Source organism: Otolemur garnettii, unplaced genomic scaffold (genome assembly GCF_000181295.1).
Source record: "Otolemur garnettii isolate 467f Iridium unplaced genomic scaffold, OtoGar3 scaffold00021, whole genome shotgun sequence".
NCBI classification, from domain to species: domain Eukaryota; kingdom Metazoa; phylum Chordata; class Mammalia; order Primates; family Galagidae; genus Otolemur; species Otolemur garnettii.
In genome coordinates this window covers 7,002,992-7,024,626 of record NW_003852416.1, presented here as the reverse complement: position 1 = coordinate 7,024,626, position 21,635 = coordinate 7,002,992, and the positions used below count along the sequence as shown (strand labels likewise).

Sequence of the window (21,635 nt, the reverse complement as noted above, 5' to 3'; positions counted from 1 at the left end):
TTCTACAAGTTTTATAGTTTTAGCTTTAAGTCTTTGACCCGTTTTGAGTTAATTATTGTATATGGTGTGAGGTGGGTCCAGCTTCTTTTTTTTACATGTAGATATCCAGTTGTCTCTGCATCTTTGTTGAAAGGCTATTTCCCTCTTGTTGACCATAAATGTAAGGTTTATTTCAGGACTCTCAATTCTGTTCCACTGACATATATGCTTGTCCTTATCCTCACACCACAGTGTCTTGGATGCTGTAACTTTGCAGTAAGTTTTGAAATTAAGATGTTTAGGTCCCTCAAATTTGTCCCTCTTCCACGAGTTTGTTTTAGCTGTTTGGAGTCCCTTGCAATTCCATATGAATTTTAGGATTACTTTGTTCATTTCTGCAAGAGAAAAAAAGGGCAGTAGGAATGTTTATAGGAATTGCATTGAACCTGTACATTAGTTGGGAGTACGGCCATCTTAACAGGGTTAAATCTTCCAGTTCACAAACACAAGATGTTGTTACATGTACTTTAATATGATTCAGCAGTGTCGTCTCATAGGTTTTAGTGTACAAGTCTTGTACTTCCTTGGTTAAATTTATTCCTAAGTATTTTATCCTTTCTGATCCGATTGTGATACTGTTTTGTGAATTTCTTTTTCTTTTTCTTTTAAAAGACAGAATCTCACTCTGTTACCCAGTCTGGAGTACAGTGATTTCCTAGGTCACTGCAAGTCTTAAGCTCCTGGGCTCAAGTGATCCTCCTGCCTCGGGCTCCCAAGTAGCTCAGACTATAGGAATGTACCCCTCTGCCTGGCTAATTTTTCCTTTTTGTAGAGACAGGATCTTGCTCCATTGCCGAGGCTGGTCTTGAGCTCATGGCCTCAAGCAGTCCTCCCACCTCACCCTCCTAAAGTGTGGGATTATAGGTGGCTCGCACTGTGCTGGGCTGAATTTCATTTTCTGGTTGTTCATTGCTAGCGTAGAAATAACTGATTTTTGTATGCTGATCTCTCATCTTGCAACTTTGCTGAACTTGTTTAACCCCTTCCTGTTTCAAACTACTTTTTTAAGGCTACTGTGTATCATTTCTTTCTACTGCTGCTGCTGCTTTTAAATCCAAGGTGTCCTTTTCATTCTGTCCACTGTGACATGTTGTGCCCCCCCATCTGTCATTGACCCTTTTTTCTATCTTCATTTTTTTGGCATTCTCCTGGTTTAATTCCATATCTAACCTTCTGTTTGTTACATCTAAAGTCTCTTCAGAGGTCTAGTCCCAGCTACGCACATCTTCTTCTAGGACCTCTGCTTCCTCTGTCCAGAGTAGAACTTAGCGTTGGTTCCTCCACAGCTGTATCTGTCTGTTCCTTTGTTTCCTGCTGTGGCCAGTGGCACATCCATCCTCCTGGTCCCCCAGGGTGCGTGTTTCAGAGTTGTCTCGGATTCACTCATCTTCCGTTCCTCTTAGCCGGCCATGCCGCATCACTTTTGCTGCCTCATATCTCTCCTGTCTGTCCCCTTACCCATTTCTACTTGGAGCATCCTCGTTTGTTGTTATTACCGCTAGCCTGGGATTACAGTAGCCTCATCACTTGTCTCTTCAGCTTGTTCCTTCTGTTTAGAATCCATTAACACATTAATCTCAGTGAATTTTAGCTCTAAGTCCCACTCCTGTATTAACTCATAAAATCAAATTACTTAGACATCTAATCTGAGCATTCAGTATCCTTTTGGATCAGTTTCCCAGCCTGCTTTTCCCTCTTTATTCCTTACTGCAACTTTCACTCTCTATTCAGAATACACATCTCCATGCTTTTACCGATGCTATTCTCAAGAGATTGTCCTCGCTTTCATTTCTCGCCCATCACCTGATACCCGTGTTTCTACCCCATTTCTAAGGGCCTGACCGAATGCCACTTCCTGGCTTATTCTCTTTTCCCTCTTCTTCTGCCCGCCTTGTCCACCAGTAAGGACAGGAGCCCTTCTCCTCTTCCCCATCAGGAAAGGCAATGGCTCTTCTTTTTGCCCATGGCATTATTTCTACATCTTTTGTGGCCCTTTGTGTTTTTTCTTATATTGGAGTTATAAGGTAGTCAGTCTCTTACGAGCAGGATTCATATTTAAATTACCATTGACTCCCACAATGGTAATTTATAGTCAGGGCTCTGTAAATTTTACAGTATCGGTAACTATTTAGTATTTGATGACTAACTAGGAGAAAATATTTCAAAATTTGAAAATTCTTAATTTTCTTAAATTTCTCAAATTGAAAAATTATTTAATTTTCATGTAAACCCCTTAGATTGAAGTATGTTATATATAGTTAGTCTGCATATGTATATAGTTTATTTATTATATATTATACTTTAAGCCTGAATTCAAGTGCAGGTTAATACACAAATAGCTGGGATAATGGAATACATAGGAAGTAACATTCATGACAACAATCAAGTAAAGTCAATACAAGTGAAAATAAACCTTTCAGTGGTACCAATTAGGTTTTTAAACTGCATTTATTCTTTTTGTAAAGTTTCTTTTACTTCCATTTTGCGACTACAGATGGAGTTACTACGATTGTTCCAGAAATATTAGAAAACAGGATTAAAAAATTAAAATTACTACTTTCTAGGTCAGAACTTAAGAGATTATAGTGTAAAAATGATTTATTAAAAATGGGGATGTGGCTTTGTACAGAAAATTGTCTATTGAAAGCCAAATGGGTTAAAACTTGCAATATATTTAATCGTTTTAAATATGTTTTTTCTTTTAAAAATTGGACTTCAATTTTTAGTACTTTACAGTAAGAGTATGTTCTTTTTAAATTTAGGGTAATTTGTAAAACTAGAGAGGACAAAGTACTTTTGCTTTATTGAAAAAGAAGAATAAGAAAGGGAAAAAAATATGGAAGAAAACAATGCTTTAACTTTCTTTTGTTTAAATTCAAATAAATTACATATCAGAGAAGAGTTTAAAATTCATTTTTATTATATGAGATAATCTTGTGCTTATAAAGTCTGCATTGTTCCAGTGATAACTATCTATAGTGAGGGACCACTTTTTATTATTTCTAATCTGTCACAGACCAACAGTTCTGTAAAATTCAATAAAAATGAATTACAGCTATAGAAAAATGAGAAGAAAGGCACAAAATACAGCCCCACTCATCTCCTTGTCAGATTCAGCAGACATAAAACTGTTCAGTCAGATTTTAACAGAATGCTTGCTCTCTCTCATTGTGGGTGGTAGAGAACAGTTTGAGGCCCAGCATGAGGACCAGCACCGGCCCTTGGACCCCTTCTAAGTAGCACTCTTCTAGTCTATCCTAACAGCGTGCCCACCGTCAATCTACTCTAGGAACATCAAGCTTGCCTTCTCAGATAACTAGTTCATCTATTACATGTAAAATTTTAAAACAAACTTAAAACTTCGTTAAGTCTTACTTTGCTTTTTAAATGTACTCTACATCTGTGATGAAAAAAACTAAATTTAAGTCCTTAAAGATGAAGCACGGTTGTTAGAAGGGATATTTTAGTAAAGTTAAAATATGCCTTTTTAATATCAACCTATATTAGTTACTAGTGATCTTGATCTTTGCCTCCAGGCACCTCACATACAGCATACATTCTGCATTGGAAGGGTTTTTTATGCTTATTCAAGGAAATCACTTTTAATTTTCATTGAAATTTTGTTTTTGTTGCTTAGTGATGCAAATGTTTCCCTCCCCCCCCCCCCCCAGTTCCGGGACTACTGTGCTATCTGCTTAAGATGGGAGTGGCCTGGGTCTCCAAAAGCATTGGAAAAGTGCAATTTAGAAGCCGCTTTCTTTGAAGGTCATTTTTTGAAAGTTTTGTTTGACAGAATGGGAAGAATTCTCGATCAGGTAATACATTTTAAAATACCGATTTTCATATTGTTTTGTTACCATGCGTGGGATCATCTCAAGCCTTTGTTTAAATCTTCTATTAAGTCCTTTTATTTTCTTAGTTTTTCTACTGGATGACTTTTTCATAACGCTTGATTGCCAACAACTGGTGGTTTTCTGATGCATTCTATATTGTTAAAAACATTTATTTGGCCTGACAGCTATTACAAAATTATATATTTTATTTTACTTCTCATTATAGGCCATTGTCTTTTCCTTAACACATTTCAGAGGTAACTAGAGTGCTTTTCTTTTATGGTTAATTCAGAAGGCCTTTTAGTTAGTATGGTTAGTACAGCTACAGAGAGAATAAAACTTGGTAAACTCAAATTCAGAAGCCCTTAAATGTCATTTCAAATTGAATCTTGAAGACTCTAAGAATCTTGAAGACTGTAATAGAACAGTATTAGATGAACCTGCTTCTTCAGAGAACTTGTGAATGATACTTATTTTCAGAAGAGAAAGGTGAAATACCAAAGGTTTTCCTTCCTCAAAGGTAGATTAAAAATCATCAACAACTGGCATGTTGCTGTGCGTAGCTCAGCTGCCTGGAGAAATGAGTTTGGGAGTTTGGAATCTTCCCTCCATCTCTCATTGATAGTAAAGGGATGAGAGAGCTTTGTTTTCCCATTGGGAAATAAAATAACTGGCACAATACTTTCCTGAACATAGAAATTGAGTTAATGAATTTGGAATTAATTTGAACATGTATTATTAAAGTACTTGTTCATTTTTAGCATTTTAGTTAAATATTTATGTGAGCATAAGGAGTTATAAAAGAAATTTACTCCCTGAGTAGACTGTCTTCAATAACCAGAAAGTCAGATAAAGCAATTATCACCTTAGAAGTATTTCTCTAGTTTGGACTTTTAGGCAGTACTGTTTCTGACAGTAATCAAGAGACCAAGTTCTTTTTTTCTTTTAATTTCTTCATAGCATCTGCTGTATTTCTGGTGTTCAGTTGTTTGTCTTAAACCTGACAAGCAAAGTATGTAAATCGGGCTGTTAGTAGGCATTGTGGTCTGCACACCATGGCTGTGTACACCTCGCGGGTAGCTGGATTCATCAGTTCAACATGTTTTTGCACTAGTTTGCTTATTACTTTGAATCTGATTAGGCTAACAAGAGACATTAACAATCAGTATCAAGATCATTATCTTTAGAGATTTTTGAACAAAAGCACTAACTAAAAAATGTCTAAATTTTAAAAAGTAATTTCTGAATTGAAAGTCTACTCTACATTTTCATCGTACTGGAGCATTTTTTGTCTAGTTTGTAGAGTGCTGACGCAAAAGGATATATTGAAAACAGAATATCTCAAAATGTTTAAATTTTTTTTTATTTCACCTGCAGCATTTCATAGCCCAGGGCTGATTCATACACTGTCTCCTCATTGTTTGGGTAAACCTGTATCACTGGAAAGACAGAGTTCTAGCATTTTTTATAAATCAGGAGTCCTTAGTTTTAGTTATGAGACATGAGCTAATAACCTCTGGAGCCCAGGCTGAAACCCTTTGTCTTTAAAAACCCTTGAGCTGGGCATGGTGGCACAGGTCTGTTGTCCCAGAAGGTCAGGGGGCTGAGGCAGGAGGATTGCTTGAACCTAAGAGTTTGAGGTTGTGGTGTGTGATGATCACACCTGTGAATACCCACTACACCCCCGCCTTGACAGCATAGTAAAATCCTATCTCTAAAATTACTATTCAGCCATAAAAAAAGATGGAGACTTCACATCTTTTGTATTTATCTGGATGGATAAACATTGGAACACATTCTTCTTAGTGATGTATCTCAAGAATGGAGAAAAAAAAACTATCCAATGTACTCAATACTATTGTGAAAGCAATATATAAACACACACTCATAAGAATGATAAAACACAAATGTAGTCTAGCAAGGGGGAGGAGGCAGAGGGGAGCGGAGGGGGAGGGCATTTGGTGGGATCTCACCTAAGGTGCACAATACAAGGGTATATTTCAAAATAACTAAGAGTAAAATTTAAATATCTTACCACAAAAGATAAGTGAGGTGATGGTTATGTTAATCAGTTTGATTTAAGCATTGTATATCAGATCATCACATTGTACCCCGTAAATGTATACTGTTATGATTTTAATTAAAAATAAGTTTTTTAAAAACCAAAACATAAAACCTTGATTTTTCTGAGCCTTTTTGGTAAGAACATCATATAGTATGATCTCAGAGATAGCACATGAGTCCTGGAATGCTAAGTAGTTTAGGTCTGGTTTCATTTTCTTTTCTAAATGTTTTTGCTGAGAGTAGTTCTTATTTGTATTTTCTTAGTTTGTATCCCTAAAACATAATAAGGTAGCTGGTCTGAGATTAAACATTTAATATGGATGGTTAATAGAATAAATAAAGTTAATAAAGTAGCTGATTTTTTTCATGTATAATTAAGAAGTTGTGATACTAAGTAGACATGGCACTATTGTGTAGTCTTATTGTTAATTTTCAAAAAATGCTTTATAGCAGAAACATTTCGTATTGATTGTAGCTGTGGTGATTTCAGAAAAACAATAAAATGGTAAAGTCCATAGCAGAGTCTAAAGAGCATCACAAAAAATGCAAGGAGGCCAGGTTTTGTCCTGCCTTTGGGAGTAAAGAGTTAGAACTTGGGCAAGTAACTTAGACACATGTACCTCAAAATATGTACAATTATGACGTACATACCAGAATGTACATACCAGAAAAACAATACCAGAAACCCTCAAATGTTATCAAGTAGGAGAATATACTTTAAACTATCTTTTATTAGGAATATGTATTTCCTTTTATTTATCTTGCTTTAAGCTAGATTATGAAAAAGAATGACTCAGGAGTAGTTTTTCTTTCAAAAAAAATCCATGTTTATGAAACTGATGGTGAGTGAGAAGACTTCGTGCATAAGATTTGAGAGTTTTTATTTTTGTAACAAAACATATGTTCATCATAGTATCTGTTACATCTTCTGGCACATGCCCAAGCTTTCCCCTCTGAGTGCCAGTTACTTCGTAATTGGTATTCATTATGATCAAGGATTTAAAAGCTGCTGGTGGTGAGAATGAAACATTCAGATCAATCCATGGGTAATTTTTTTTTCCCCTTACTATGTCACCCTCAGTAGAGTGCTGTGCCATCACAGCTCACAGCAACCTCAAACTCTTGGGCTGAAGTGATTCCCTTGCCTCAGCCTCCCAAGTAGCTGGAACTACCGGCACCCCCCACAATGCCCGGCTATTTTTTTGTTGCATTTGTCATTGCTGTTCAGCTGGCCCAGGCTGGGTCCAAGCCTGACAGCCTTGGTGCGTGTGGCCGGTGCTGTAACACTGTGCTATGGGCGCCAAGCCAGATCGATGGGCAATGTTAAGTGTGGGCCTGACTCATCTTCCCTTCTGCGTGCGACAGCATCTTTGTCTCACTCATCCAGTCACCAGCTTCTCAGCAGCCCCTCCCAGCAGCCAGTTGCTTTCCACGGGCCAGTTTCCTTTGGCTGCTCAGGAGGAAACTGGAAGAAGTGAGCGGTTTCCATTGAAAGTCCTAAGCATCTTGTACTTTTGCCTTGATGTTGACACAGTCTGTAAAGACCTCCAGGCTGCTTTCTGTGGAGACTAAGCAGAAGTAAACAATTAGAAGTCAAGTAAAATTGCGATGTTCCACACAGACAACGTACGAAGACCCTGTACACAGAGGTGCAGTTGTTTGGGGAGAGTTAATACTCACCCAGGAAATGAGGTGATGCCTTTCTGGAATCACCATTGTGACTCTTCTCATTCACTTTGAGGCAGAGTGTGGTCATTTCTGTCCCCAAGTACTTTCACTCTCTTGACAAGCTGGTGTGAGCATGGGGTGATTGGCAGTAGTTGAATAATCTCAGTGAGGAGTATCTTTTCTAAAATTACATTACCGGATTTAAGAGGATGTTGTGTGTCCCCTGCTGTGGTTCTCTGGTCATCTGCTCAGTGTGTCCCCTGACATCTGTAGCTAACGTCAGACGTAACACACTGGTGATTCCTATGACCTCTTCAACTACATTAAGAAATAAATCAACCAGCATAAAACAGGCATTCCCAACTGTGTCAAATATTTGTCTTTTCCGTATGTTTATATGCATGCTTTTAAAATCTTTTTGCTTAAAGTTTAGGACTTTGACTAAGGTGCTGAGAACTGATTTAGTTGTAGACATTTTCACTGCACACGAACATGCAGAGGGAGGAGTAAGATGGTGGAGTTTCCTCCCTTGGAAAAGAGAAATTGAAACGGTAGATTAAGTGCACAGGTATATGCTGTCCGTTGTAAATAATACTAGATGTCTTCCCGTGTTCTACCTCACCACAGCCATACGATGTGAACTTACAAGTCACCTCGGTGTTATCCAGACTTTCTCTCTTCCCCCACCCCCACATCCACGAGTACCTTTTGGATCCTTACGTGAACCTCGCTTCTGGCTGCAGATCTCTCTTCTCTGTAATTGTCAGGGTAAGTCAGTGCTCCTGTTGTGTTCACTAGGATTGATCAACTTGTCCGGTTCATGTCATAACAGTATCACATTCAATCAGGGTCATGTAACGAAAAATGCTTCATATCTACTGTTTAGAAGTAATTATTATACATTTTGAACTACTTTACAGAATGAGGAAGAAACAGAAAAAATTGTTCGTTGAAATAATACATATGAGTTTTATATTTTAAAGGATAGGTCTGAGTTCTTGGTCAAATCTGGTTGTGTGAGTACTGGAAGCTTATATCCTTCAGTAATAGGGAGTGAGCTTGGGTTTGTAGTCCTGTGAATCTCTGTGCAGCTGATTTTGGGCCCTGAGTCTTGTCTCTGTGATGCAGGTTGTTGGAGACCTCATGGTGCGAATCCAGCGTATTCAGGACTTCACCCCCAAGCTTCTCTTAGTCAGAAAGCGACTGCTTGGTTTGGAGCCTGAGGGCCCTATGTGAGTTAGAGCTTTACATATTTTTTTCATCCAAAATATTTACCAAACTTACCGATCCGCTGATGTCTTGATTTGTTGTCTGCTTTCGCCTTTCCAGAATTGACCACATCACTCTGCTGGAGGGTGTGATTGTGCTAGAAGAGTTCTGTAAGGAGCTGGCAGCAATTGCATTTGTGAAATATCACGCTTCCTCCACACCATAAATATCGTCTCTCCAGGAAGGAGGGCAACAGAACTAGTGTGCACATTTCATCACAGAGGACTCAGTTCCACCCAGCCGCAAAAGGATAAAAAGCCTTTTTAAATGAAATGTTTCCGTAAACTGGATAGAACCGTGAAGAACTTACTGCGTGCATTGGTAAAATGTTGTATGATGTTGTTTTCATTGGCTTTATCATAAAGGTTCTTTATATAAAATGGCACATTGTTGAATCCAGGATACAATCAAAGGAACTTCAGGAAATAAGCATTTCTAATGACTACGTGAAAAGCTGCAAAATTTCTCATGTTGTGACTTTGATGATATTTCTGTTATTTTAATATCCTTTTAGGTAGCAAGGCATTTTGACATTCTCTGGGACTCAAATGCTTCTATTCTTTTGGATTAATAAGTAGCAAAAAAATCACTAATTTTATAACTTTTTAAGGCTGGAATTCTTATCAAACAAAATATTTAAAAAACTGTTAGTGAGGGAAAAAAAAATAGAATTCAGGAACCATTAAATGAATTCAGTTAATTATAGGAGATAAAAATATATACAGCACCATTAACTTTCTTCAGCTTTTCTAAGAATAACAATTTAATATGATAAAGAAATTCTTCATTAATATAATATATATATTTTTAAAGAAATGTTCTTTTACTCTTTGGTGCACATAGCCATGTTAGTGATTAATTTTTATGTATGGGTCCCAGTTTAAACTGTGTCATTTTTGCAAAAACATTGAATTTATGCTCATCATTGGTAGTTTTGGCTAAAATTGTATTTTTTTAAGCAATTAACATGTGAGTTGAGAACTCTTTTTTTTTGTCTTCCTCTCTGAAAATTGCTTTATAATTTTATTTTCTTACTGAAATGCATGGTAGTGTCTAGAATGGGAGCTGACTGATAACTCCTAGGCAGCAATCAAAATGCCAGTGGCCTCTTGAATGTTTACATTGTTTTTTTGTTTTTTTTTTTTCATTTTGTTCAGTCTTTGGTTTTAAGTAATTCTAAAAAGATTAAAGGAAACAGTCTTTTAAATGTCCTGTTTACACGTCAGAGGGTTTGGGAAACTGGGTAGGTATGTACCTGAGCGGGTGGGTGTATTTGTAAGAAGGGATAACTCAGCAGAGCTGCACTGGGCACAGCACACTTGGACTTGACTGATAAAGTGACGTTGGCTTGTCCGCCTTTCTGTTCTTCCTTTGAGTGATGCTTATCATGCAAAAGTTGCTTTTCTCCTAGTGTTTGTCTCTGATGTTTCGTTGAAATTTTAAGCAGCAGCACTTTCCTCTTACCTTTCCATTTATTGATAATGAACGAGTATTTGGGGGAGCAGACTATCCAATGTTACAGCTTGACCGGAGCTGTGCCTTCCCCTTATAGGAAGTGATTTTATGTAGCACGTTTGCAGACGGACGTGACGTGCCACGTGCACTGAAGCATGTTTTACACGTCTGCTCGTTTTGTTGTATTAGCTTTTCTGATTTATAGTTAGTTTTTGATATTTATTAAGAACAAAATATTAAATGTTATAGGAGTATGAAGTCTCAGCTCTAAAATGCTTACCACTGTTCAAACAAGAAAAAGACTCAACCTCTAATGCAAATCTTTGTTCGCTCATTCTAAGAAATTTATCAAGTGAAACAGTGAAAGAAATGAAAGTGGGATATAGTTACTTCATGCATGATTTTCTTTAAATGATGTTGAATGACGAGAAAGCATCATTGAGTTGGCTGTATGTTTTGACCACCTCCTGCAAGGAACACTGCAGCATATCCGTTTTTTAGAAGTTGTTACAGTCTACTTTGCTGTATGTCTTTGGAATAGGCATTAAGAGATATTAGATATTTCTTAATGTTCCCATAGTGCTCAGTCGGTGTAATAGCAGTGATGTCACCTCTCAAACCAAATAATCTTTTATCCTGATTTCACTATGGGCCCTTATAGCTAATCCGTGAAACCAAGCTCTGAAAAGCTTTAACTCTTATATTTGTGTGTATGCTGCTTCTGAGAAGATAATTGTCTAAGTTATTGTGATGGCTTTGATTTATAATCAGCTGACACTTAAAGTTTGTTTCTCTTCTAGGGTTCCTTTTCTTCTTTCCTTTTAAAGACACATATTTAGTTCAGACCTAGAGCCAGCGCACGTTCTCACAGTGGGTTGGATTTGCCACTGAGAAGCCGTATCGCTTCACTAGACTTTTTCTTACTGTCTCCTGAAAGCTGAATCTTTCGATTACTTAGTACTTGCAAAAACAGTGACTAGAATGCACTCTGTTGGGTGGAAAGCACCACCGTGACATTTGATTGCTGTAGCGAGTTCCAAACTAAATTTTAGCCTTGCCTCACGTTTGTATGGATAGGTATGCACATTTTTAACAACTTTCTAAGGGTGTAGCCTGTATTCTTAGTTATGAGCCACATTCTTTACTTGATTGAACTCGGATTTGTCTTAGCCAGTTGTCACTGAAGTACTCACATTATAACGATGTAACATTCTCATAATGTATCTGTGCAATATGGAAGCTGTGAGTGGGTTCATAGCTTTTTGGTTTAATTATACATTATTGTTTGTGTAAATGTATGTGTATATATGTATATATAAGGACCAAAATTCTTAGCTCGCTTACACTGTTGCTAGTGTAAAAGATTGTTACACTTAATTTTATGGGGCACAAATTATGGAATTACTTCATAAATTCATGGTAACGTGTTTCCATAAATTATTGCATTAATGTACAATTACCATTTAATTATGAAGTCCGTAGATACCAAGAGAAAAAGTTACAGCAAAGTGCTAAAACCACAAATTCTACGGTAATTATGTTTTGGGTTGTACAATAAATTGAAATATGCATGTCATTTGTGACACGATGTGTTAAAACATGATAATCATATTTCTGGGCCCTGTAAAATAGTGTCACTGTAATACTTTGTTCTGCCTCCTGCCTTGTTTACATTAAACAGAGGATATTTGGTAAATTTTTCTATGGAACGTTGTGTAGGTTACTTTCAGTGTTATCAACATCTGGAATTCTTGGACCATCCGTGGAGAAACCCTTCAAATGATGGTTGTGGACCTACTTGCTCTTCAAAGGAGGTTGTGATGGAGTTCCACTTTCTGTGCTAACAATGCATGCAGGACTAAGAGGGATCATCTGAAAAATAAATGATGTAATTTTAAAAAACGCCTTCTTATACTTTTGTAGAATTCTGATGGGAGCCATTTATCCAATCTTAAGTTTCAAACAATGATTCTTAGGTTTTTCTACCCCCAGCACACAAAGGGATATGGTACACATCAATCAATGGTTCTAGGGATTCTAGGGAGAAAACAGGAAGAAATGTATCAATATTTGGGGGGGGGTAATATAGCTTAAAAGTCCCCCTGGATAAATCTCACATATCTCCTCCACCTTTCTCCTTAACAATCACTGCCCTAGGCTCGGCACCTGTAGCTCAAGTGGCTAAGGCGCCAGCCACATATACCAGAGCTGGTGGGTTCAAATCTAGCCCAGGCCTGCTGAACAACAATGACAACTACAACCAAAAAATAGCCTGGCGTTGAGGTGGGCACCTGTAGTCCCAGCTACTTGGGAAGCTGAGGCAAGAGAATTACTTAAGCCCGGGAGTTGGAAGTTGCTGTGAGCTGTGATGCCATAGCACTCTACCCAGGGCAACAGCTTGAGGTTCTGTCTCAAAAATAATAATAATAATAATCACTGTCGTAAAGGAAGGTATGTTTATGTATGTCTTAGAAAAACAATTCGTGCTAAGTGTTATTTAATATTTTCCCAACACATATAAAAATGTTGCTTTTTAGCTGACATGTAAAACAATTAGACTTTAAACTTACTCCACTCACTTGAGTATTTGCCAAAGTTCCATAATTGGAAACTTAAAGGAACCATGTAATACACAGCTCAACCAGAAAGAAAAATGTAGCTATTAATCCCAACTACTCAGAGATTCTTTTCAGCCATTGTTACTCAAAACAGCTTTAGAAATAAATAAAAAGGGAAGTCGGTTGAATGGATGGAGAAGCAAGGTTTAGGCATTGGAGAGTCGAAATTACCCTTCTTACCCTGAATGACTCCAAAAGAAAACTGCATTTTAGAAACACATAATCGGACCCCCATCCAAAACCTGCATCAGGCTGCTATTAAGAATGTGGCAGGGTTTTATCTGGAAAACTAGTAATCCAAGGGAATCTAAAGAATTAACATAAAGTGTTGTTGGAGTAACTCTCAAGCTAGACCTCTTTCCCAAGAAAACAAAATAAGCAAAATATTGCATGCCAATGTGTTTAATGACAGGATGCAAAAGAAATGGCCTGTGTTTTAGATGGTCTTAAGCTAATATGGAGAGTTGTGACCTGTGGGTTACCTTGTAGAAGGTGGGTTTTAACTTTGATACGGACCCCATTTTCCACTTCAGGGAGGTCCATGTAAGGCTGTTTCATTCATACCACTCTTATGATTTGACCATTGTGTGCATTAGAAATTTTTTTGCATCATTATGTTATTCTAAAAGTATCAAAATTAAGATGCAGTTTATCCAAAAACAAGAATTGTTTCTTCACTTTTTTTTTCCTTTGGAGACAGGGTCTCACTCTGTCACCCAGGCTAGAGTGCAGTGGCGTCATAGATGCCTGCAATTTCAAACTCTCGGGCTCAAGCAGTCCTCTGGCCTCAGCCTCCTGCGTAGCTTGGATTCTAGGTGCGTACTACCACCCAGCTAATTTTTCTATTTTTTTTTATAGAGCCAGAGTCTTGCTGTGTTGCTCAGGCTACTCTTGAATTCCTGGGCTCGAGCAATCCACCTGCCTCAGCCTCCCAAAGTGTTAAGGTTACTGGCATGAGCTACCACACCAGCCCAACATTTTTTTTAATTGAGTTCTTTTTTTTTCTTTTTGGAAATTTTTTTTTAGAAGAGATATCTTTTTATGTTGTTCGGGCTGCACTTGAACTCCAAAACTCAAGTGATCCTCCTGCTTTACTCTCTCAAGTAGCTGGGACCCACACCCAGCTACTAAGGAACATATATTTATTGAGGATTTTCTGTGAACTAGGTGTTACAGTGCTAGAAAAACAAGCAGTAACAATTTCAGCCCTGCAGACAGTCTCAGTGACAGTTCAGTGTGTTCACACAAATAAATTACAGTGCATGTTGGTGAACACTGTTCGAGAAGCTCCCCAAGGGGTGTGAACACCAGAGGAGTAAGTGATGTAGCAAAATCATCCAAAAGGGAAAATCTGAAACTCAAGTCTTGATTATAGTCTTACTGTTGAGCATATTATACATTTTTAAATATATTCTTACTTTGGTATATATTCTTCTGAGATAAGTCAGATATTCTCAGAAGTTATAACTATAAAAAAGTCAACTCATTAAGAAGTGCAACCTGTTCTACCCTCCTGTATTTGCCACACCTAACTGTTGCCTTTCACTCCCTTCTGGGGTTGGTAGAAACTTTATACCAGCATATGAAGCATTAGCCCAAACAGTAGAGTTTGGGGGCTCATATTTTCTGAGTTGATGAATAGTAAGTAATTGTTCTGATTTGTGATCTTTTTGTAGAACTACATAAATAAGGAGAAAGCAAGTAGTCAATTGAAATACTAAAACCAAAAGATTGTATTGGACTTTAAAAAGTGACTCAAAGATAAGAGGTAAGATTTGGCTATTTATAGAACCAAACCTTTCCCGCTACTTTTAACCCAGTGCTCCCTTGGCCATATTCCCATATCCTTATTCTTACCCGGATTAGGATGCAAAGTGGCTACATCTTCAAGTAAGAGACAGACCAGCCCAGGCTGATGGAAACAGTAGAGATGAATTCAGAGGCTATATGCTGGGTATGTGAGGAGAGGGGGAATATGTAAACCTTCATTGAATTCTCTGCCTGTGACTCCTATGTGTTCCTAAAATTTAAGCCTCAGTTCGGGCGCTTGTCAGAGAGCCAGGTGAAGAGATTTGACTTGTTTTACTTCATACCGGGTCTTCTGGGTATGATGCTCAAGGAATCGCCTGATGTCTCACATGTTAAGGAGTCAAAGAAAATTCAGTGTGCTTTATAATTTTATATTATGACCTATTCTTCCCTCTAGACTAATCAGATATTGAGGCATTAAGGCAATAATTCTCTTGATTAACCGCATCCTTACATAGAAGGAGAACTCAATAACAGACCTCCAGAAACCTGCATATCACTGTGGGTCACTTTGATCTTACACCAGAAGGTGACAGTGAGGGAGAAGGAGGACGCCCTCTGCTTTGTGTGGCTGTCAGTTCATGATGGTATCATCCGTGTTGTGGTATCCGTTCAATTTCATAGCGATCACACCATTGATTCCTTACCATGTTTAATTCCAATGATGTGCTGAAGGCTTCAGGAATGGTATTCAGTTTAGAGGATCAAAATGAGCCAAGAACACATTCTGGCTACAACAGACTACCCTTTTTCAAGGTTGAGAACCACAACCAGAATTGCAAGCTTGAAGAGCTAGATGTGGCTCAGAAAAAAAAGAACATGTGACACAGCCGGCTTGTGAGATGAAGAGAGACTTAGCAAAAGCATCTCTAAGGCTGTTAGTGCCGCAGGCCTGTAATTTATGAGTAAGGAATCATAAAATCAATTTTACTATAATTCAGAAAGATGAGATGACACACAAATTCACTATAGCCTGGATAAAGCTATATTTCAAATCCCCCCAAATGAGATTCATTTATATAATAACATGAGAAATGTATTCCTTCCTCCACTCACAAGTAGAATAGCATGTAGGGTTTGAATTGATTAGACTTCCCAAGAGAACCATGTACTGAAGATTTCTAGAGGGAAACAAATTAGCCATTCCTCAAACATTCGTCTTCCATGTTTAAAGCCTGCTTTTCTGTTTAAATCTCTTTATCCTGTTGCTCTTATCAACAATGTAGCGAGTCACAGAGCATTTTACGGTTCTGTAATGTTTGTTGGCTGCTTCAATTATTTGTCCTGTGATCTTCATTTCCCTTCTTTTTTAGAAATGATTGGAAAATTAGACCATCTTTCTTTTTCTTGAGTTGTAGTGGTGGTATGGTGTCGCAATAGAAATGGCAGTTGAGAAGAAAATATCTACTTTTAGGGTAAAATACCCACCCCAATAGTCAATGTACCTTGGCAATAAATAGGTTCCATTTTATAGAGACTTACCATTTTCCATAAAATGATCCAAGGTTTTGCAGCTTCAAGTAAGCCTTTCCCTGAAGATTGGCAAGAGCGCATGTGACTCATTGAAATTTGGGTTCAGAACCACATCCTAAAAATAATAAAAGCTATAAATGCAAACGTGCATAGCAATTTCTGGCTGTTTTTCTTTGGAATTTGACATTGAAATAAAAATAATTTCACACAGTTCTTGATGGTTCGAGTCTTTTCATGCATAGCATATAATATAATTGATATTCATTGAGTTTGGAGTGTTTCAAAGAAATTACTCAGAAATTGCTGATATACATCTTGGAAAGTAGTGTTGCTCATTATCATTTTTATTTCAATGGAAAGGAAAAGACGAGGGAAGTATAATTAATTTGACATAGATAATTCAGGGCTGAGCATTTCAGTATCAACACCATTTTAAGGCTATGGTTAAAAGTTCTTTGTCATCAATGTACAGACTGCTGTTGCTGTACTGTCTGGTAAGAGACCATTCTGTTTTGACCTGTCCTCCTGCAATGTGTGTAATCAATCACTCAACTAATACCATTAGCCTCTTGGAACAGAAATCCTCACTGTCAGTCTTATTTGGTTAAGAAAGATGTTGGACAGGTGCAAAGGCTGAGTTTTTCTACTGATTCCTGTGTTATTTTTAGAAAGACCTTGCAAGTTTCTCAGACCCTGCATTATATTCTTTATCTGCAAACTGCTCAGAAAGCCCCATATCACCATGGAAGCTGATCCCTGCCTTTTAACTATGATATTTTAAAAATACATATATTTTACGGGAGCAGTTAAGCTGCCCTCAGTACCTCTTTTCATCAAACTACTGACAGTAAGTGGCTACTCCACTTACACAAAGACAGGCTCAACTCTCCTGATGGGACTTTCCTGGATGACCCTGCTTACAGTGGGAAAACGTTCCAGCTAGATACATAATACACCATAACTGAGTACTGCTTCCATAAAGGTAGACGTCTGAGGTCCAAAATGGATAGTATTGTTGAAAATATAGTAGCATCATCCAGGATGTTCAACAAATATTTATAAATCCTTTCTGGGTTGGTGAGAGAAGAGGATTCCAATAAGTCCCTAGCTTTGAGAGGTTTGCTTTTTAAAGTAGAGGGCGTAAGGCAGGTTTTATGTGGCTTATTAAGTGACTGTTGTTCAGTTCCAAATCCACTCTTCTATATTCTGCTTTGTATTGCTGGGCTAAGAGTCTACAGGCTAGATTCCCCCTTTACTAACTGGCTTTCTACCAGGTTTTGTCAACGAGAAGAGGGAATGGGAGGAGGGAGGACAAACTTCCTTTGAGGTTGCTTGTTCTTCTCCACACCATCTCAGCAATGGGTTTGCAGTAGTTGGTTTAAGTCTCCTTTGTTTGTTTTGGTTTCTGAGACAGGGTCTTGCTTTGTTGCATGAGCCAGGGTCAAACCTCAAAGGAAGTTTGATCACAGCTCATTGCAACCTTAAGTTCCTGTCTCAGCCTCCCAAGTAGCTGAGACTACAGGTGTGGGCCACCATGCCTGGCTAATTTTTAAATAGCCTGTTGCTTAGGCTGGTTTTAAACCTCTGGCCTCGAGTGATCCTTCCTCCCACCTCGGGATCCCAAAGTGCTGGGATTGCAGGTCTGAACACCACACCTGGGCAAGACTCCATATTCTTTTTTTTTTTTTTTTTGCAGTTTTTGGCTAGGGTGGGGTTTGAACCCACCACCTCTAGCATATGGGGCCGGCACCTTACTCCTTTGAGCCACAGGCACCGCCTAAGTCTCCATATTCTTTAAGCCCTCCCAGAACTAGCCTTGCCAGCAGCAGTGACATGGCAGTGCCTCCTCTCAGCAGCCTGAGTTCGAGTTTCCAGGGCCCTTCCTCCAAGCTTCTAGGTCTGTATGTAACCCCAAACTCTCTGTTTATTCTCAGCCTGATGTTGGCAGCTGCCTTCTGGGCTATTATTTCTGATGACTTCAGTAAATGACCTTTGTTCCCCTCATTCAGCCCTCCACAATTTGTGTAACCAATTCCCATATTAACTCCTTCTGCTGAAATCTCTGCTGAGTATATCGTTTCCATTTTCCTGACTGGACCTATCTCAGTGACAGCATCTTCCCCTGGTACCTACAGTCTCAGGAGTTCAGTCACCACAGAACTTTTCAAGGATGCTGGTATTGGCCTCATTAATAACGCAGCTTAGTACCTCAGTGAAAATTGTCACCTGGACCCCATCAGGAGATATAGTTGGGTATTCATGCTCCACACAAATCTACCTTTCTATCTTGCCAAATCTATGGATCATTTTTCTGCATTACCCCAGGAAGTCCTGACATCTTGGCTCATTGATTCTCGGCCACCAGTAAGTACACATTTTGTTAAATCAACCAAGAAACTGTTAGAGTCATTTCCATCACTTTAATGAACTAACACATTAAATCCAGACTAAGTGCACCCCACTCTATACGTTTGGCCTGATTTAGTGCTCTATTTTATCTTCCTTTGTTCTGGTCTCACAATAATCCCCAGATATCTCCGGATATAAATTAGCAAGATGTTGTCATTCTTTTGGAGTCCAAGCTAATGTTTTCCAGGTCAGCCTGCTTTCCACCCTAGAACACACTGTGATCTGACTCTAATGACAGATCTGAGAGCCAGAAGTTTCCACTGGCAGAGAGGCCTTCAGTTCAAGATTATCATCTTCACTTGAGTCTACCCAGATGTGGCCATTCTAAATTTCAGAGTCCTGCTCTCCCCATCAACTCATTTTCACACGAGTCTTGGCGAGTCTATGAGTTTGACTTAGGTTGTAATTCTGTAACCCACACAATTAAATTTGGGTCATATTTTTGGTATGAGATTGGCCCTATGGCTAAAGAAATAAAATTATTTTAGGGCTTCCATAGAACTCCTATGGTTCTGTCTTAGACTTGAATTTAGAAGTTTAAAATCTTGAGCTAAGACACTCTCCACTTGGATGACGGTATCGCACTCCAATGCTTTGTAGTCATAATTACCATTAATACTATAATTAGGGTAACCAAGGGGCAGTGGCAGTTTATGCCTATTGTCCTTTTCATTTTAAATCTGTAGGAAAAACTATATGGTCCCCCAAGTCACTTGTTTTGGGAGGCATTTCATCTCAGTCACTGATAATTTAATCACTGTGCCCCTGCATATAATGTAATTATATAGTATGGTATTTCCCAATGACAAAGAACTTAGCCCAGCATTTAAGGCCAATGACATAAATCAATCCCCAAAATTCATTTCTGAGGGTCTGTTTCCTGGTACTAAGTACTGTACCAGTCTGTATTCAGTTAGGAAAACAGAAACCACATAAGGCATTTCAATAGAGGGAATCTACACAGGGGATTGGATGTTGGAGGGCTGAATGAACGACAATAAAACATGTTACTTTAATCCAGAGTTAAAACCAGTAGGAAGCAGCACCACCGTAGCACAGGCGGACTCCAAGGGAAGAACTTGACATTAGCAGAACCTAGAAGGTCAGGGAATGGGCCCTGCAGAGATGGAGCTCAAACCTCGGAGGAGGGGTTAACATCAGGCCTCATGCCTGCAGCAGTTCTTGGACTTAATTTGTGGATCTTGAAAATTTGGGGGGTATTGGTCAAATATTTTATAGGATGCCCCTCCACTACCTGATTAGACTGAGATCTTGGATTTTGGAGAGAAAGAATGCAGGAGTGACATTTTTAGCACATCCTATCTAGAGTATACACTATCAATATGACGTTGGCCTTGGCCCTCTGGCTGTGGTAGTATTTGTCAGGTTTCTCTACTGTAAAGTTATTCTTTTGCCCATTTGTTTGTTTTGAACCCTTCCTTTCTTTTTGGGACCACAAAGTACTCCAAGCTCATCTTGTATATTCTCTGTCCCAGTCCTAGACTGAGCTATTTCTCTGAGAAGTATCAGGCCATGTCCAAACCTGAGTTCTGCAGCAATGCCTTGACTTGGCAGGCTGCTCTCCAAAGCATCCTTAAGACCAGCTAGAAGGTGATGGTACGCTACCAGAACTATCCAGACACAGTAGGAAGAGCAGTAGAACTTGTTTGGAGATAAGAGTGTCTATGTTAATAGAAAGGAAACCTCCATAATCACAAATGTTAAAAGCTTGAGCATGACCACATACAACACTTCCATTTTAGACTTCAGATTATTTGCAGAGGAATCATATACTGACAGTATTAATCAAAGCAAGTTATAGCCAGGCACGGTGGCTCACTTCTGTAATCCCAGCACTTTAGGAGGCCGAGGCGGGTGGATTGCCTGAGCTCACAAGTTCAAGACCAGCCTGAGCTAGAATGAGACCCCATCTCTAAAAATAGCAGGGCATTGTGGCGGGCGCCTGTAGTCCAGCTACTTGAGAGGCTGATGCAAGAGAATCACTTGAGCCCGAGTTAAATGTTGCTGTGAGGTATGTCACCAGGGCACTTTGCTGGGGTGACAAAGTGAGACTCTGTCTCAAAAACAAAAACAAAGTACCGTTATCCATCCATGTCCCATTACTGATGTGCATTGTGAATGACTACTTTTTCTAAATCCTGTAATAAGCTAATAACTAGAACAATTTTATTACATTCTCTCTTGTGCTAAAATATTCTGTTGCTAATGATAAGCATTTACAATGAACTGCAATTTTTTTAGACCTGCCCAAGAGTATGGATAAACTACAAGTTTTAATGAGCTATTTTGGCATTTTTAAAATTTTAAGTTTACCGAAAGAGTCAGTAAGTGTGGCGGTGCCCATAGCTCAGTGGTAGGGCACTGGCCATAGACACGGAGGGTGGTAGGTTCAAACTCAACCCAGGTCAGCTAAACAACAATGACAACTGCAACAACAAAAAAAAATAGCTGGGTGTCGTGGCAGGCGCCTATAGTCCCAGCTACTTGGGAGGCTGAGGCAAGAGAATCACTTAAGCCCAAGAGTTGAAGGTTGCTGTGAGCTGTGATGCCATGGCACTCTACCCAGGGTGACAGCTTGAGACTCTGTCTCAAATAAAAGACTCAGTAAGTGGAGGTGATCCAGGCCTCTCTAGGCCACAGAGGCCCATGTCTATAGATTTTTCCTTTCTTCTGACAGAACTGGTTTGCTTAAATCTGTACAGATGAGAACACAATTATTGTAAATGGGAAAGCCCATGTCAGCATGGTGCACTCGTGTTTGCTCTGTAAAGGGCAGCGCTTTTGTATCTTGAGCTGTATCTTGAAAGCCTTCCTGTGTCAGAAGCTCCCCTGCATTAAACATGAGAACCTGCTAAGTGCTGCGGCCACAGGGAATTGTGGGCAGCCCTCAGGAAGAGCTGAGCCCCCAGGGAGGAAGGGTGCTGGGCTGAGGCAGTGCCACGCTGCAGGAAGCCAGGGTGGGTTTGGACTGTACATG

At 38.9% G+C, this 21,635-nt stretch overlaps 1 protein-coding gene across 2 annotated transcripts in view; it reads left to right on the top strand.

The window, feature by feature from the left end:
- FAM160B1 (family with sequence similarity 160 member B1) overlaps nt 1-12,230 on the top strand; it is a 40,553-nt gene extending 28,323 nt beyond the window's left edge. For both annotated transcript variants that reach the window (XM_003787145.3, XM_023511688.1), the window contains 4 exons: nt 3,711-3,854; nt 8,232-8,372; nt 8,733-8,836; nt 8,934-12,230. In XM_003787145.3, coding sequence (XP_003787193.1) covers nt 3,711-3,854; nt 8,232-8,372; nt 8,733-8,836; nt 8,934-9,039 — 495 coding nt within the window. In that variant the 3' untranslated portion in view covers nt 9,040-12,230. The remainder of the gene's footprint in view (nt 1-3,710; nt 3,855-8,231; nt 8,373-8,732; nt 8,837-8,933) is intronic.
- Nucleotides 12,231-21,635: the final 9,405 nt, after the last annotated feature.